Below are 17,914 nucleotides of genomic sequence, written 5' to 3' on the forward strand. Positions count from 1 at the left end.
ATTTGATCCAAATACAAGGGTTGTACTCAAAATGAACTGTTTCGGTTGAGCTTGATTCTTCCAAATATTACAGGATTGCAGGTAGCAGTTCAGTGATTACACTTATACTTAAGATATCACCAAACAAACAAACAAAAGGAAGTAGGATCCTCTTAATAAGTTATCCATTAGTAACAAAATGTTTGCAGCAACCCCTGCAAAATGTAAACAAACAAACAGGACGAGGTAGCTGTCAAACCAAGACATGCTCTACTTATTTTCATTTGTCAGTTCTTTAAGAATGAATCGACCTGTGTCCTATATATAGACTTTGCAATCGTAAATCGTAAATCCTAAACAAATCCGTTAAAAACCTAGCCGAAAACTGGAAAATGGAAAACTATTTCTGTATCCTTCTGTTTTGTTTTGTATCAGTTGTGTGATTGTGACTATCTCTCTCTCTCTCTCTCTCTCTCTCTCTCGCTCTCTGCTTCTCTCTCTCTCTCTCGTTTTGGTAACTCTCTGTACAATGGACGCCATTTAGTTTTAGTTCGCCTTTGGCCACTGTAGTGGGTTCGTTTGCCTAGCCTAACACCGATAACGCTCAAACACACACACACACACATATATAGATACACACATAGAATCCATTCGTGGGCGATCGGGCGAAACCAAACACTCTATTGCACGGCACAGTAGCATCGGTTCGTTTGTCGCATCGGTTTCGCTATGCCGTAAAATCACAGATAATTAATTGCGGACTGTTTTGCTTTAGAGTTGCTAGGGAAGGAGATGGTAGTGTGGGGGAGGGGAGGGGGGAGGATGGCGGCAGCAGGCCGGATAGTGGTCGCTGGTCTGTTGCGCAGGAAAACATGCACAACAAAACGGACCGATGCGCATAGTACACTCCCCAACTCTCCCTCGAATATGGAACAGGAAAAAAATGGAAATAAACGAACAAACTCCCAGACTAGTAGCGTTTTTGGTTTCGTTTCAATTGTCAATGGTACCTGGTCGCAAGTACTCCGCAGTAAGATGGCGGACGGAATGCAGTGCGGCAATAAACGTTTCTCCGGGCGTTCAATGGGCCGCAATGTTCAATGTGCTTTGGTTGCCTGAGGTAAAATTGTTCCACATTGAACTTGCTCTCTCCATCTCGATCTCTCTCTCTCGCTCTCATCCTCCCTTTCTATCTAACTTTCTCTCCTTTTGCCGGTGCGTGCTACCCATGCGTGACTGTTTGTTTCATTTGTTTGTGTGTGTGTGTGTGCTTTTTTATATTATATGTGTATTAGTGTTCACGTACAACAACGATAATAGACGAAAGTTGCATTTACAATTACACAGCTAGCCTTCAAATTGTTTTTTTTTGTTGTTGGATGCAGTCTATCCAACCACTTACACCGAGGGACGCTAGCGTGGGTGGCCATTTTGTGCTACTGAGGACGCTTCTTCGCATTGTTCTCTCTGTCTCTATTTCGCTCGCTTTTGAGCGTTTAGTAGGTTGCAATGGCCATTTATCTCTCTCTCTCTCTCTCTCTTTGTCTCTCTTTCTCTCTCTCTTTCTCTGTAGTATTCTGTGTTTGTGTGTTTGAGTGTAGTATTGCTTTGCGTTGCACGAACGAAGGAGTTATGGCGGCGTCTCTAAGAGCGCCGCGCACCTCCAACGCCTTCTTGTAGGTAGGTTTCGGTACAGATTCGACTACGGACCCTCTCGGACAGGGTGTCTCTCTCTTGCGCTCTCTCTCTCTCTCTCCCACACGACTCCCCCTCCACCCTGTTCAACCATCGGTTTGCTTACTTCCGACAGAGGACCGACATGCGCGGGCGCCTCCGCCGGCCCTCCTCTCACGGGCGCGGCGACAGCTGGTGCACGTGCGTGGTCAGATGCTTGGAGAGGTAGTCGGCCCGGGCGAAGCACTTGCCGCACGCCTCGCAGTGGTACGGCCGCTCGCCGGTGTGGATGCGCAGGTGGCGCGTCAGGTCGGACTTGCCGCCGAACGCGCGCCCACAGAACAGGCAGACGAACGGCCGCTCGCCGGTGTGCTTGCGCACGTGCAGCTTCAGGTTTTCCTTCGACCGGACGCACTTGCCGCAGAACGGGCAGGCGAACCGGCGGTCCCGCTGCTTCTCGGCCGCGTCCACCCGCAGAAAGTTCAGGATGGAGGCTTCCTGCGGATCGAGCCCGAGCAGCCGGTGGTGCGGTATCGTCTCCGCGTTGATCAGACTGTTGAGCGTGTGGCTGAGCGAGGAGGCCGGTCCGCTGGCGGCGGTGGTGGTGGTGGTGCCGGGCGGCGACAGGGCGTGCGCGTGCGCATGCACCAGCCCCCCGCCACTGGTCGGTGTGGTCGTCGCCCCGGGTGCTGCCGCAGGGCCATGCACACTGCTCGATTCAGCCTCCATCGAGCGGACGACGGACGCGTGGTGCTGGTGGTGGTGATGGGCGGCAGCAGCCGCCACCGCCGCCACCGAGGCCGCCTGGTAGCGCTTCAGCTCGCTGGTCAGCAGCGCCTCGCTAGCGGTCTCCACCATCGGCCCGACGCGCCCCCCATTGCTGCAGGGGCTCGCATTGATCCCGTTGCTGTGACAGACGGTGCTGTTGTTGGTGGTGGTGGTGGTGGCAGTGGTGCTGCACGCACTACTACTACCACTGCTGCTACTGTTGCTACTACCATTACTACAGCCGCCGCCGCCGCCGCCGCCACCGCCACTACTACTGCTGATCTTAGTGTGCGTGTCATCGGCCGCCGTCGGAGGGGCGCAGTCGGCCGCCGGTTGGTTTTGCAGCGCCGAATCGGACACCGTGTCGTCCTGCTCCACCGTGCCTCCACCCTCCGAGCTGTCGCCCTCGCCGGCCGCCGTGCGGCTGCGCAGATCGGCCACCATCGCGCTGCTGGCCGCCTCGCCGCCTCCGCCGCCGCCGCCGCTCTCGTTCGTGCTCGACACGGCCGGCTCGCTGTCGGCGGGCGGGGCTCCCACCCCGCCCCCACCACCCTTCTTGCCGTGGAGCCGCTCGAGCGCGTGGTTCAGCCGGTGCTTCTTGAACGACTTCAGGTAGCGGAACTGCATGCCGCACACGTCGCAGGTGAAGAGCTTGTCGGCCGGGACCCGGCTCCGGCCGCCGCCGACGCCGCCCGGCTCCCCCCGGTGATGCTTCGCCAGCACCGTCCGGTACCGGCAGCAGGCGTACCGGCTCTTCTGCCCGCACAGCCCGCACAGGTACGGCTTGTCGTCGTGGATCGTCAGGTGCGGGTGCTGCAGGGCGGAGTGCTGCTCCAGCAGCCAGGCGGACGGGAAGTTGGCCATGCAGATGTGACACTTGGCGTTGTCGGGGCCGGTCGGTGCTGCCGCCGTGCTGCCACTGCCGCCTCCGGTGGAGGTGGTGGGCGTGGGCGAGCCGCCACTCAGCTGCCGGACGTCACGGAACAGCGACAGCCCAGTTTCGTCGCAGCTGGGCGACGGGGCAGACGAGGACGGTGCAGATGCCGCTGGTGTAGCCGGTGGTGGTGGTGGCGGTGGTTTGCGCAGCAACAGCTCCTCACCGCCCCCATTGCGGAAGCCTTCCTTGGTGAGCCCGTCCCGGACGCGAATCATCGTCGCTTTCGTCGGTGAGCTGCCGGCGGCCATCTTGTCATGCTCGTAGGACGCTGCCGTGGCGGTGGTGCTTGCGTGGGTCGTGGCGTGCAGATTGAGCGGCTCCTTGCAGTCCTCGAGCGGCTGCTGGTGCTGGCTCGGCGTCCCGTCCGGCGTGGTGCTGCCGCCGCCGAACAGCAGGCTGCGGTAGCGCAGCGCCTCCTCCGCCAGCGCCGACTGGTGGTGCAGCAGCGAGAGCAGCCGCTGCGGATCGGCATCGAACAGGCCGAGCCCGAGCGGCGCGAACGGAAAGACGAACGGGATCGCACCGACGGCCGCGCCCGGAAAGCCGATGATGCCGGCCGGCGGGGCCGACTTCATGCCCGACCGCGGGTAGCCGCCGCCGCCGCCGCTGCCACCCTGCCCGACCAGGAAGCGTCCGAGCGCCTAGAAGAGGAAAGAGCGGAAAAAAGAGCAGCAACATATTAGTTTGTAAAGTGTTCATCGTTGTTAAAGAAAGGAAGGGAAAGTAATGTGTCAGAGGTAAGACATGTAAACAAAAAACAAAAAACATAAAAACACACAAAAGCAAAGAAATGAACAGCAAAACACACATCAAGACACCACAACAAGATAAGGGAAACAAATGGTCAAACGTCAAATGTCAAAGACGATAAAACTGTCATCTGGGAAGAAGAATGTGTGCCTGGTCTGGAGGTCACAGGCCAGCTCGTTTGATGCATTTCAGTTTTTAGTTTATTTTTCACTTTCTTTTTCGGTGATTTATGTGTTTCTGTCTCTGCCTTTGACTTAATTTTCTGTTTCATTTCCTTCTCCTCTTACTACATCTTCAGCTGCTGCTGCTTCATGTTCAAATTTGCTCTCTCTCTCTTTCTCGCTCTCTTTCTTTCGCACATGTACTACTGTAGTTTTATTTTATCGTTCCCATCGTTTCCACTCTTCTGCTACTTCTCTTCTTCCAATGCACGATGCTCTGATTTCTTACACATTAGATTACCAGCGGCCGTGCAGCGGAAAGCCTCCGTTGTAGGAAATTGCTTCTCTCGCTTTCATTTTCTCTCTCTCTCTCTTTCTCTGTTCTCTCTTACCACAATTCATTTTCCCGGATGTTGCTGATTACAAAAGGATCCGTCGTGTAGTTTGTTACCATGTTTTGTTGTTGTTTTTTTGCTGGTTTTGTGTACTGTTTTACTTCTTTCCTTTTTCTCTCCTTTTTCTCTTTTCATCCTTCGACTACAGTCTAATTGAAGTTGGAATTGCATACTTTTTAGTTCGTCTCCGCTAGCACTTTCTTGTGTATGTTTTTTGTTGTTGTATATGTGCATACGGTTTTGTGTTTGTGTGGAATCAAATCATTTGCTCTCTCTCTCTCGCTCGCTCTTTCTTTTTTTGCTTTCTCGCTTTCGCTTTTTGTTACGGCGTTTTTTGCTTTAACGCCCTTTTGAGCAAAATCCTCCTCAAGCTCCTGATACTGTCGTTCCACACCGGTAGCGCCCTCTATCGTCTTTTTTGCACCTTTCTTTCGCGCTACCTCACCTTGCTCTCTCGCATTCTCTCTCTCTCTTTCTCTCTCTAACCGTACCCGGGGGAGTTGTATGTATTGTTGAGTGTTGCTTGTATTTTTTTTGCTTTATTTGCTTTTTTTTACACCTATGATATGCATTTTCAATTTGTTTTGCTCTCATTGATCATTCTCGCTTGTATTTTCGTGGATTTTTTCTTCGCTTTATTTTTTTTTTGTATCAAAAACATCATTTAATCGTTCGACTGCCCGCATTCTCCTGTTTGTGTTTATTTTTTTTCTTTTTCTTTCTTTCTCTCTCTCTATCTCTCTTTCTCTCTTTCTTTTTCTAACTCTTTCTTTTTTCTGTCTTCTCTATTTTGCCAAAGTTGCGACTTGTGTTAGTAGCAGATCCGTTTTTTCTCATTTATTTTCCTTTCTCTCTCTCTCTCTCTCTCTCTCTTTTCTTTCTCTCTCATTCTCTATCTTTCTCGGTTGCTGCTACGTTGGCTTCTTTGCACATCCTCCTACCCTCGCACGCAATCAATCTCCGCCAAACCGATACGCAACACCACTGCCCTAGTGTGTGTGTGTGTTTAGTTTCAATAATGTATATATAAGTTCTGACTGAAGCACTCGATTCGCTACAATAAACCATTGTCAAACAAAAACTGGAGGAAAGTAAAGCACGCCAACACTGCCTGGTTCGTTCCTCTGTTTTGTTTTCCCCCTCCACCTCCGGGTTGCTTTCTATTCTTGTCTAAAGGTTAATTTTTATAAGCGGCTACTGTTTTCAGTGTCATGCCGTTTTTTTTGTTTGTTCTTGTTATAATGATAATATGTTTGTTTTCACGATATCGCACTCTCTGTGTTGATAAGGGTATACGTGTGTGTGTGTGTGAGTTAGTTTTTTTTTTTTCTAGAATAATTTTTACATTTCATTTTGTGCTGCACCGTTTCGTAAATCGCATATGTCCGTATATATGTGTTTGTGTGAGTGTGTGTGTTTGTGTGCACTATATTTTCTGATGTAATTAATTTGTCATTAAATGTTTTTTTTCTGTTTTCTTCAATTTCAGTTTAAAGCGTTTTTTTTTTCTTACTGCAACACCTTCACTCTGTTTTTTTGGGTTGAATTTCCTTTCTTTTTTTCTTTTTCTTCGTTTTGTGAATAATTTTGTCTTGCCATTATTGCTGCTACGATTATGCCGCTGCTCACAACAGGGAACTGGGGATGCCGTGGGGAATGGCATCTTTAGCTGACTAACGAACTGCAGCACGTCCGGTTCCGTAAATGTGCCGTGGCGTGCGAAACATTTTCTGTACGTGTTACGGGTGTACCATTACTTCCAAAAGGTCGCTGCTCCGTGTGTACGTGCATGTGTGTGTGTGTACGTGTATTTGCATTTTAGTATCTTTAACGCTAGAGTATCTGAAATTATTAGCATGCCTAACCGTTTAAGTCTTTTTCCCTTTCTTTTAGCCCACATTTCAATCTCGCTACGAAACGCCTTTTCTTACCAGAAATTTCTTTATTGCTTATTGAGGGGAGGGGAGGTAGGAGGGAGGGAGCCTGGCTTTTGTGTGTGTAGGTGTGTGTTGTGTGTGGTGAGTTTTGTTTTGTTAGATGGCAGAAAGAAAACAATACCCAAAAAAACCCTGCTACCGCCAGACGAAGGCATTTGCTCACTGAGAAAAAAAAAAACCATTTGTACACACTGTCAAACGGAAACCGGTTTGCTCGCTGATGATGCTCACACTGTTGCCAGTGTGTCAGGGTGTCAGGTGTCAGCGCTACTTGCAAGTGGAGGTTATGCGATCGACGCACCGCCGTAGTAGCCCCGGCGTACACGCCGAGTGGAGAAATCGAGAGTGGGATGCTTCATGGTGGCGCCAGACGAAAGTCATCGCGCACTAGAGGCTTGTGGAGTTGTGTCTGCTGTGTGTGTGTGTGGGCAGGTGAGCGAGAGAGCGAGCATATGTGTCTTTATTCTGTTCAGTTCAGTTGAGGGTGAGGTTAGGATGACTTGACGGTCACACCATTAAAGTCGCTGCGCTCCGTAGGAAACGAGCTGTCGGGAGGCTATTGTGTGTGTGTTCGTGGGTTTGTGTGTGTGTGTGTGTGTGTGTGTGTGTGTTATGTGTGTAGGTGGGCTTGTTGTGGATGGAAACCAAACAAACAAAAAAACATGGCCGCTGTACGGTTTCCGGGAGTAGATTCCGGGTTGGTTCCTGCACTGTTTCTCTGTCTTAATATTGCTGTTAACGCCTATGTTCAGGTAATAAAAACAACTAAAGGCTCCGGTTTGTTTGTTCGGTCACTATTGTATATATCGGTTTCGATCGGTTTTGAAGGACACGTTGTATAACACATTGTCTGGCTAGTATCGGTAATATATTGTAACTGTTAACCCCGCTCATAATCTCATTCTCTGCTGCTCGTTCTATTTTCATTTGATGTAAAAAGTACTAACAAAAATCTGGTTCTATTGCCTTATTTACCCCTCTCCTCTCACTCTATCTCTCTCTCTCTCTCTCTCTCTCTCTCTCTCTTTCTCTGTCTGGCTGTAAATCCTCGCCATTGTTTTTCCCCCGCATCCCTTTTGCTGTAAATAGAGAACAACTTGTGTAAACTGTATTGGCATACTTATATCTACTAGCAACTTCTCATCTGCGATCGGTCCTCCTGTGTTTTACTTTTTTTTTTATTTTCAACCAAGCTACACCTTGTTAGCCGCATTCCTAGAAACGTTACCCCAGTTGCAGCAGTACTGTTTCGTACCACTTGTCCCTTCTCTCTGTGCATGTGTGTGTGTGAGTGTTTTCGTCAGATAATTCGCATAAAGTAAAGCGCCATCTGACGTTTCGACTTTGGAAGAGTTCGGTTACGCTTGATGCTCAAACTGAGTGTGCTTTCACCAGCTTGCATGCTTATATTATCTCCTTTTAGTTTCTGATTCTACTTCTTTCTCTCTCTCTCTCTCTCTCTCTCTCTCTCTCTCTCTCTCTCTCTCGTTCGCGCGCGTACGCAAGGGCTTCAATAAACAAGCTGCAAGCGCACTTCATCTTAATCGACCGCTGTACGGCTTTTAAACGACTCTTATTCGACCGTTCAGCGAGTCAGCAAGCTCTTCGCTTGTTTCAGAGACAGTTTCTAACACTCACACACACACACACACTCACACGTACCCTTGTGTGTTACACACCATTACTGCTAGCCTTGCTAGTGTATCGCTCATTCTATCTCTGTCCCACTCTCCCTCCCTCAGGCTCTCAGGTGCGTGTGGGTTAAGTAAGTACCCGATTCCGATTTTACAACCGGCCATTTTGGTCGTACCGGTTCTTCCCCTACATGCAAATGCGTACCTCCTCATGCGCCTTTCTGTTTCGTTCTGCTGTTGAGTGCTTTTTTTTTTCTTCTTTGCATTGTTTCGTCTAATATATCACTACTTGACGCGCTCTTAGAAAAAGGGACTTACTTCGCTAAATGTGTGGTTTTGCTTCGCCAAATAAATGTTTATTTTTTTCATTTTTCTTTACTTAATTGTAGTTCTTGTGTTTCATTTTGCTTTTTACTTGTTTGCTTGTTGTGCGTTTGTTTGTTTGTTTTTTTTTTGCAAGTAGATATAATTGATATTTTGTTTCTGTATATTATTTATAAACATATGTATACATGTACACACATATAAACGGTCCATTTATACATGCATAGATATATAAATATTTATATAAATAACTATACATGAATATATGTATATATATATGTATATACGTTTTTTTTTGTTTAAATTTATTCCAGAACAGGCACTACAGTGTGTATGTATGTACGGTTGTATGCTTTCATTATCTCATTTTCAACGTTTTTTTGTGTGTGTGTTGTTTTTATGGTTTGCTTAAGTTTTGAGTTGTTTTCTCTCGCACAAATTCCTCGACTGTCTTTTTCCCTCGTACCCGGTTGTGTGTCCTGGCGGAGCGGCGCAGCCTCGAGGGTGCTAGAAATGCTTATATATCTACACACTCTTGGGCAGTATGCGCTACACTCTTTCTCATACACACGCAGCGCGCAGGGGCGCGTGAAAACGAAAAACTCTTCCGCCGGAAACACCAAACACCATTACACGATCAAAGCCAACGGTGCGCGCGTCTTCCTTCCCTTCCCTGTGCAACGTTTTGTCTACACCAGTGTTTCTAACACCTCCACACTACATGTAGATGGGGGGGGGGGGAGTTGGGTGGTAGATGAGGGGTAAGGGGCGTTAAGTTTAAATATCGGGTTTTTGTGTGTTTTTAATCTTGTTTTACTTTACTGGTTTAAAGCTTGGCACTCAAATTATCTGTTTGTTATTGTTTTGTTTCGGTATGTGTGTGGTTGTGTAGGCTATTGTTGTTTTTTCTTCTATTGTTGTGTTTTATTACACTCCTTCACATTCGTGATTTACAGTCAGTTTTTATGGTACAGAGGTCGCGGATCGTTAGCAGACAAAAATATTTGTCTTGACGTGTGTGCAAGTGTGTGTGTGTGTGTGTGTGTGTGTGTGTGTTTTGAGAATGTGATGAATACAAAAAACAGACAAAAGTACAAAAAAACAACACAAGAAAAGAAAACACAAATTGTGAAAGAAACAAAGCAATTAAAGAGACAATAAAACAATTAGAACTAATACGAAAAGAGGAGAGAAATGAAAGTTGAGGGAAAAAAAACACAAAAGGAAGAAAATCATTGAAACACAAACAAAGAAAAACATAAACAAAGAAAAACATAAACAAAGAAAAACACAAAGAACACAATTGAACAGTTGAAACACAAGAAACCTATCGTTTTATTTTCTTTATTTCATTTCCTCCGCCCGCTCCACTTAGCTCGCTAGTGTAATCTATCCCGCAGTACCAGCTACTGCCTGCCTGGCTTTCCTCGCACTCTGCCTCTGCCTGTGTCTGCTTTGTTGCTTCCCATTTTTGCCGCTTCGCTTACTCCCGCGGTACGTCGTACGCTCTACCGCTTTGTTTCTGTCTAATTGTTACCGTCTACTATTCCTGCCTTTCTTTCTTTCCCGTTTCCTCGCTTATCACTACGTTTTGCTGTTTGTTTGTTGTTGCTTTTTTGCTTTTGCCTCATTGCAGTGTATTAAGAGCTAGTGCTGCACGCACACACACACACACACACACACACACACACACACACACACACACACACACACACACACACACACACACACACACACGCACACACTGCTCTATTGTTTGTAGTTCTAGCTGCTGCTGCTACTGCAATAATAAGATTAATCCATCAAGTGTGCACTTATTATCTTAATGTTTGTGTTGCCAACCATTGTCTGGTTTTGTTTACTTTCCTTCTTCGTTTGTTGTTGTTGTTGTTGTTGTTTATACTAAACTCACCACTCACGCTCTATTCGCATTTGCACACATTGTAGATGCATTTCGGTTTGTTTGTTCGCGTTACCCCACCTCTTATTGAATGCTCTACTTGTTTTCTTGCTTTGTTTTTTTAAAAATTGCTTCTCAGTAACAGTTTCACTATAAGTTAATCTCTAACGCCGTGTGTACTTGTTTCGCTTTTCACTTTGTTTAGCTTCTTTTTTGTCGCTTTCCTCGTCGGCTGGTTGATATTATGTTTTCTCACTTTCCATTTCCAGTTCCACCCACACTCTCACTCCTGCTTGCGCGATGCTAGATGCATACGTGTCTTGGCTCGTCTAGCTTCGTACGACTGTACTGTCCTCACAAAAACGAGCAGAGAGGGAAGGGGGGGGGGAGTAAGACTCTTAAAAACAACCTATATTTTGTATGTTTGTATGTGTGTGTGTGTGTGTATACTTGTTTCCCTGTTCCTCTCCTTTGCGGGGATGTTCATCGTTCTATAAATTAGATTGAGCTACATTAGTTGTTATTTTGTTGGTTGGTGGAGCTGGGAGAGGGAACATTTGGGATACTAGGGACTAGGGGGGGGGGGGGGGGAGGGGAATGGGAGCAGAGGCAACGAATGTCGTTCTGCTCAGCCTCACTCTATTATCTGTTTGACACCACAGTGTTTTTTTTTGTTTAAACGTAAAGAACAATAATAATATGTGTAATCATCGTAATAATAATAAGATTCACCAGTTCTATTGTATTGCCTGTGTGTGTGTGTATTATTAAGTTCCTATTGTAATTGTAATGTTTAACCAGACATACACACACGCAATGATGTGTGTGCTGTTCTCTATAAACCTGTTTTCTGTTTCGGCTTGTATATGTATATATTTGTTTTCAATGTGTATATATATATTTGTTTTCTTTTTATACATATAATTACACATATATAATAACTATTATATATATATATGTGGTTGTGTATATATTTCAACGGAAGTCGTATATAGTTTGTATATTTGATTCTATTGTGTAACGAAAACCACGAACAAAAAAATAAAATAAAATAAAATAAAACAAGAAAATCGCTCAGCGTGGATGTATGTTTGTATATATATATATATGTATATGTGTGTATGTGTGTGTGTGTGAGTGTGTAATATTTCCTCTCCGTTCCTCCGAAACTTATCTCGGTACCTCTATGCTTCTGGTCCCGCGCACAGGATTTACACTACTGCTAGCGGGCATGTTTTAGCCATGATTACCTTAGCAAACCGGTTAACAGGTAACAGGTTAGAGGAAGAGGAAAACAGGTGTGTAATAAATGGAAGGCGGAGGGGAGAATATCCGAGCAAAGCTTGTAACCTAGTAGTGTGCCGTGCAACCGTTGTGCATACCCCCAGCAAGAGAAACAGCTCATTGCATTGGGAGTAAAACATGGATGCACCGCGGCTAGCCTACCATTCAGGCGCAAGATAAGAAAAATGGACAGGGCAGAGGAGTTTCCCGTTGATTTTGAGAAATAGCAAATCCTGCACCACCGGACCCGCTCTCTCTCTCTCTCTCTCTCTCTCTCTCTCTCTCTCTCTTTCTATGTATTTAATTTGTACGTTCCGTAGAATTGATCAGTATTCCACCGCAACCGTCGTACGGATGTGCAAGTATCTGTGCTATCACTAGTGTACTACACTACGTGTCATTTCGCTACTAACCTACTAACCTTCACCTCCAACCGACAAACACACACACACACACATTGTGTTTGTGGTGGTGGGGAGAGGGAAGTTCCAATGTTGTGGAGAGGGTGTGGAGGAGGGCTGCAGGAGGGAAGAGAGGGGTGGCTCAAACGATGCCACGAGATAAAGCTCCCCCCTTCCGCTCCCACACACACACACACACACAAACACACTCCGAACGAACTTCTCCACTTTGTTGCGTGCGTGTTGTTGTGTGTTGTTTTCAGATTTCGCTTCACTGCTTGTATGTGTGTGAGTGAGTGTGTTTGTGAAGGAGCTTGTTGTGTATGTGTGTTGTTTCGGTGTGCTTTTATCTGTCTATTGATACGTTATGGAAGAAGAATTTGAGTTTGCCCTGAGCTATTATTACAATAATTATCTGTTGATATCCTGCATGTCGTCTGGCTATAGTTGCTTTGTTGTTTTGTTTTTGTTATTGTTGTTGTTGTTGTTGTTGCTTGGTTTGTTTTGTTGGTTGGTGCGGTTGGTTGGTTTGTTTGTTTGTTCCATCTTATTTGTTGGTTTGTCTGTTTTGCCTGTTTTATCTACTGTCTGTGTGTGTTTGGTTTGTGTATGCGTGTTTACTTCTTTTTCGCCCCTTCCCCTTCGCTCCCCATAAGTTTCTATTTTCCTCCAGGTTCCAGCGTTCCGGCAAGGGAAACGGGAGTAAAAAACGCGTATGGGTTTATTCTATTATCCTGCGTGGGCCTCGCTGAGTGGCCGTTTACTTTGCTTATTGATTTGTTGGGTCGTGTCCCTGTCTTCTACTGCCCGCGAAGGAATGGCGGCCCTAAAGACTGGTCCACTTGATTGAGGGAGAGGTTTCGGTTATCGAGGAGTTTGTTTGTTTGTTTTTTTCGTCTTGCTTGTGTGAATTTAATTATTTTTGGCTCGCTTTCTCGCGCGAGGAATGTTGGCAAGGAAAATAAGTGGAGCCAGGAAACTGCAACACACACCTTAGAGCAAACGCAGTTTGCAGCTGTACACTCATATTTCCTCCCGAGCTGTTCGACACGTTGGAGCGTTCGGTTTCCATCCCTACCGTACGATCGGTTATTGCTTTCCACACTGTTATACCCCGTGTTAAAACAGAAAAGAGAGAGGGCACAGCACTAAGCCTGCGCCGGACGCGCGCGCTGCTTATGTGTGGCGAATGCTACCTTATACTGCGTGGTTCGATATGTGGGGGGGATGTGTGCCTGCTACTTGCTAAGGTTAAAATAGTACCACAACTAGTAACAATTCTGCACGCTGCTATGTGCGCACTGCCGCGCAAGCGTTCTCCGTAGCGCCGCGCTCTCTCGCTCTTGAGCGGACGCTCTTTTACACAAACTTTTTCTCTTGCGCGCGCGCTCTCTCTCTCTCTCTCTTTCGTTATGATCGTGTTAAAAAAGCCTACTCCAAAACAGTGTATGTTTGCGTGCACGTAGCAGAGACTTTCATGGCGGACGCTACACCGTGAGTGAGAGAGAACCGTAAAGCGAAGCGACCCGTGTAAGTGTTGTCTCTCTCTCTTGTGAATTTATCTCCTTTTTTCTCTTTATATCTCTCTCTCTGTCTTATCTGATATCATGTTTTAGTATATTAGTAGCTTTTTGCTCGATTTTTGAGAGATTTTTCCCTAAAGCAGCCGAAACAGATAAGGAGTGATCGCTTTAAAAAGAACGCCTAAACCGATACGTGTACAGCGACTGCACCCAAAACACAAGTGAGTGGAGTGAACGGTTTTGAATTTCGACTAGATTCGTTTGCCAAAACAGTTTTACAGTGTACACGCGTGTACGCTACAGTACCCTCCCCTCTCTCACCGTCTCGTACTTGCGTCGTACTAATTGCAAGCGCACGAACCACCACTGTGGCTGTGTGTATTGGTGTGCGGGCAATCTGTCAAAAGGCAACTTGTCTGATCCACACACAAACACTCACACATGCACAAACACACACACACATACACACAAAAGGGCCAAAATGTTTCGTACACTTTTGGTTTGCATATTTGTTTTGGTTGCTTTTGCTTTATTTTTTTTTTTTCATTTTATTTTTTTTCATCTCTTCACACCATTCGCTCTCATTTCCCGTTCACTTTTGTATGCGTGTGTGTGCATGTGTGCGAGTTTGTGTGTTTTTGTTGTTGTTGTTGTTGTTGTTACCTTCATACGAACATTGTATTATTGTAGTGTTAAGTAGTACTGATTTGGATTTTATCATTTATTTGCCTTTTTTTCCTCATTATTACCTGGTAACGAGTAGTATTAGTAGTAGTAGTAGTAGTAGCATTGTTTTTATATCTTCATATCCCGTTCATTTTTCTCTCTCTCTCTCTCTCTCTCTCGCTCTCTCTCTCTCTCTCTCTCGCTCTCTCTCTCTATCTCTCTCTCTTTATACTTTAATTTTTGTAATTTTTAATATCTCAGTTCCAAAAAGTTACAGCCAATTGTTTGTCTCCCTTGCGTTAGATTTGAGTTTTCGTTTATTTTAATGTGCGTGTATGTGTGTTGATGATTGTTTTTAAATGTGTGTTAGTGTATCTTAATTTGTTCTTTTGTTGTTGTTTCTCTCTTTCACTCTCCACGTGTCCCCGCGCGTAACGATATGATACATCAAACTGTCTTTTTAAAACGTGTCACACACACAAACACACTGATACCGGATGTGGAGCGGGGGGAGGAAGAGCGGATGTACTTACAAACTTGCTTACTTTCGTACGTATTTGCTGTGTGTATGTGTATGTATATGTGTGTGTTCTTCTGTTTTGCATATTAGTTTTGCAGACTTGGGGGGGGGGGGCGCGATCATAACGTTTTTGCTTTCGCTCCCCTCTTTCTATTGTTTACTTCTTCTTATTTTACAATGCTTCCTCTCTTTTGCTCTTTTCATTGACCCATCCCTTGGATTTTTTTATTTTGTTGTTTTTGTGTTTTGTTGTTGTGTCATCTATTATCCGATTTTTCATTGTTTCACACCTTTTTTTTCTTTAAACTCAATGTGTTATTATCGAAATCACAGATTATTGTTTATACACACGTGTCACACTGCCCTATCTATCTTTTTTTACCTGCTTTAGCTCTTTCTGTCGCTCTCTCTTTATCTCTCTTCCTTTCTTTTTTCGCTCTCTCTCTCTCTCTAATTTCTTTCTACTTGTTTGCCCCCAACACACCATTTTAATCTGACTTTAGTGTTTTTTTAAATGTTGTATGCTAAGTTCCTTAATGTCAAAGATTTTCATCCACACACACAAATACACATGCACGCGCGCATTGTATTATGCATAGAGCGTTCGCATTTGTTTTGTTGCTTTAATTTATCTTCTGCAAAAATGATCCTTTCCTTTTTTGCTGACTGTGCACACTGCGCCCAGCCTTCCGTGACTTTAGTTGTAAAAGTGTCGATTATTTGTTGGCGTGATTTATGCTTGCCTCTTCGTTACTACTACCCTACCATTAGTATTATTATCAATAGTTGCTATGCCAAAAGGTTTGGTTAGGTAGGGGGTACAATTGCAACGGGGGAAGAAAGTGAAACAACGAGAACTGCGTGCAGACGGCAGGCCGGAAAAGCTCGAACAGTAAATAGAAAAATACAAAAAAAAAAAAAATCAAATCGAGTGAGATAAGCAAGCCTCTACTAGTCTCGAATTGACGATGATGGCTTCTATATGTGGCACTCTTACGAATAATATGTGTCCTCCTCTCTCTCTCTCTCTCTGTCTCTCTCTCTCTCTCTCTCTCTCTCTCTCTCTTGCTCTTGTCTCTTTGTGCCTTCTGTACTGTCTCGCTACGATAAATGAGTGATTAGTTATAATTTTGCTTCCTAATTTTGACAGCGCTTTTATTCCCTGCCTTTCATTCTCCCCCTCTCTATCTCTCTCTCTGCGTTAGCTCCCTGTCAAGCTTTTCGCTGTTCGCTCACAGTAGTGCGCCCTCTGTCGGGAAAACAACAAATTGTCACTCCAGAGGCACTGGTAGCAGCCCTACATGTTGCAAAATCACATGCAAACGAATCTTCTAACCGCTCCTCCCCGTCCATATGCACGGTAACTGGTTTAATGTTTTTGATGGACTACATGTTCGCTACATGCCCTCCCCTTTTGTGGGAGAGTAATTTTTGGTGTGGCCGGCCTCTTCCACTTGTATTCAGTTTTTTTGTGTTAATTATTTTGAGTGGCTGAATAAGACGTTTTCGTCTGAAATGTTTTATTTCGCGCTTGTATGTTTGAGTGTATGTGTGTGTGTGTGGGGCTTTTCATGAAAGAAATGGTCGGGTCTGTCTCTTTGCTGCCCCAACTGCATCAAGTTTTTGTACACACGACATTCCATGCTGAATTTACAAACGATCCTAACCGGTAAGTTTGATTGAAAATAAGTTATAAGGTAGGTAAAAAGTGTTATTGCTTTAAAAAAAAAAACACGAAAGCCTCTTCTTGTTCTTTGTGGTGCAACAGATGTGTGGGTAACAAAACCTGGAGAAGGCAAACACGAGAGCCTCAAAGCGGGGAACGTTGAGGCCCAATTCACAGCTAAAACTTGTTAATAAATTCACAGTGCTGCGGCTCTAAGCCCCAAAAATGCCCCAAAAAACCCATCGGGAGATTGCTTTTCAAAACAACAATCGGCCAAATACTCCCCTCGGTTCGGCAAAGGTCGTTAGCCTTTGTTTAGGTGAGATTTTAAAACCCAACTGCACACCCTGTTAATGCGCTTCGGGCGATGTTGTCTGTTTGTGTGCCAAGGTGCGTTTATTATTTCCTTTTCATCATTAAAATTAATTACAAGGGCGCATGTATGTGTGTGTGTGTATGTACTTTTCTGGATGATATTATTTTTGCCTGCAAACTGGTAAAATTTGCCAAAACTGCCTCGATTAACCGCGCACCTTCCTCCTACGTATCTAAGTCCGTCCGGTCTTGGTATGCCTTTTTCTCCAATCCCTTGAAAATGTCGGAAGGAAGAAATGCTGGCAGGGTACGGCGCGGGTACATTTGAAAACATCAAAATTTAAAACAAAAAAAATCGGGTTTTTTTTACATTTAAAGAAAAGCGAAGCCGTTTCGCTAAATTCCACGCTGACGCACGCTGATCGAGCGCAGTGGAAGAGGGGTGGTGAGAGGAGTGATGAAGAAAGAAGCCATTTTCTTTTGGGTAGCCAGGGAAGTGTATTGAATGTGTAAGTGTGCGTGCTTGTTTTGCTTCCCGTTTGCTTCTCTGCTGTAGTGTGCGTGCGTTCCATTGATCCTCCCAGCGCATTTTTAAAGGATGAGGCAACTCCTTTCACCGGCCTGGGGCCATTCTTGCTTAGTAACAAAAAATGTGGTCGCTCGTTTCATGCTTTCTCTCTCTCTCTCTCTCTCTCTATCTCTATCTCTATCTCTCTCTTTCTCTTTCTCTCTCTCTCTTTCTTTTCTCTCTCTCTCTCTTTTCTTTCTCTCTCTCTCTCTCTGAGTCCCACAAAATTAGCGTGTAAATATATGTGTATGTATGTATGTATGTATGTATGTATATATTAAAAAATAAATATTACAACTGTAATCTTCCTGCACGCGGGGCAAAGGTATTGCAGTTGGGAAGAGACGGGCGGGGGGGGGGGAAGGTTGGTGGAAAAATATTTGCAACGTGAGGGGGGAAAAAGTCGATTCGTTAAAGCCCCTCTATGTGTGTGTGTGTGTGCTGTAAGTAAACTAGTATTGCTTTGCTCTGGTAGTTGTGTGTGTGTGGGGGAGGGAGTAGGAGTTGGAAAT

General features: G+C 45.3%; 1 protein-coding gene across 5 annotated transcripts in view; it reads right to left on the bottom strand.

Annotated features, from left to right (window-relative positions):
• Positions 1–467: 467 nt before the first annotated feature.
• Positions 468–17,914, bottom strand: part of LOC120905489 (mucin-19) — a 161,462-nt gene continuing 144,015 nt past the window's right edge. For all 5 annotated transcript variants that reach the window (XM_040316314.1, XM_040316313.1, XM_040316316.1 and 2 more), the window contains one exon: positions 468–3,999. In XM_040316314.1, coding sequence (XP_040172248.1) covers positions 1,828–3,999 — 2,172 coding nt within the window. In that variant the 3' untranslated portion in view covers positions 468–1,827. The remainder of the gene's footprint in view (positions 4,000–17,914) is intronic.

Source organism: Anopheles arabiensis, chromosome X (genome assembly GCF_016920715.1).
Source record: "Anopheles arabiensis isolate DONGOLA chromosome X, AaraD3, whole genome shotgun sequence".
In the NCBI taxonomy this organism is placed as follows: domain Eukaryota; kingdom Metazoa; phylum Arthropoda; class Insecta; order Diptera; family Culicidae; genus Anopheles; species Anopheles arabiensis.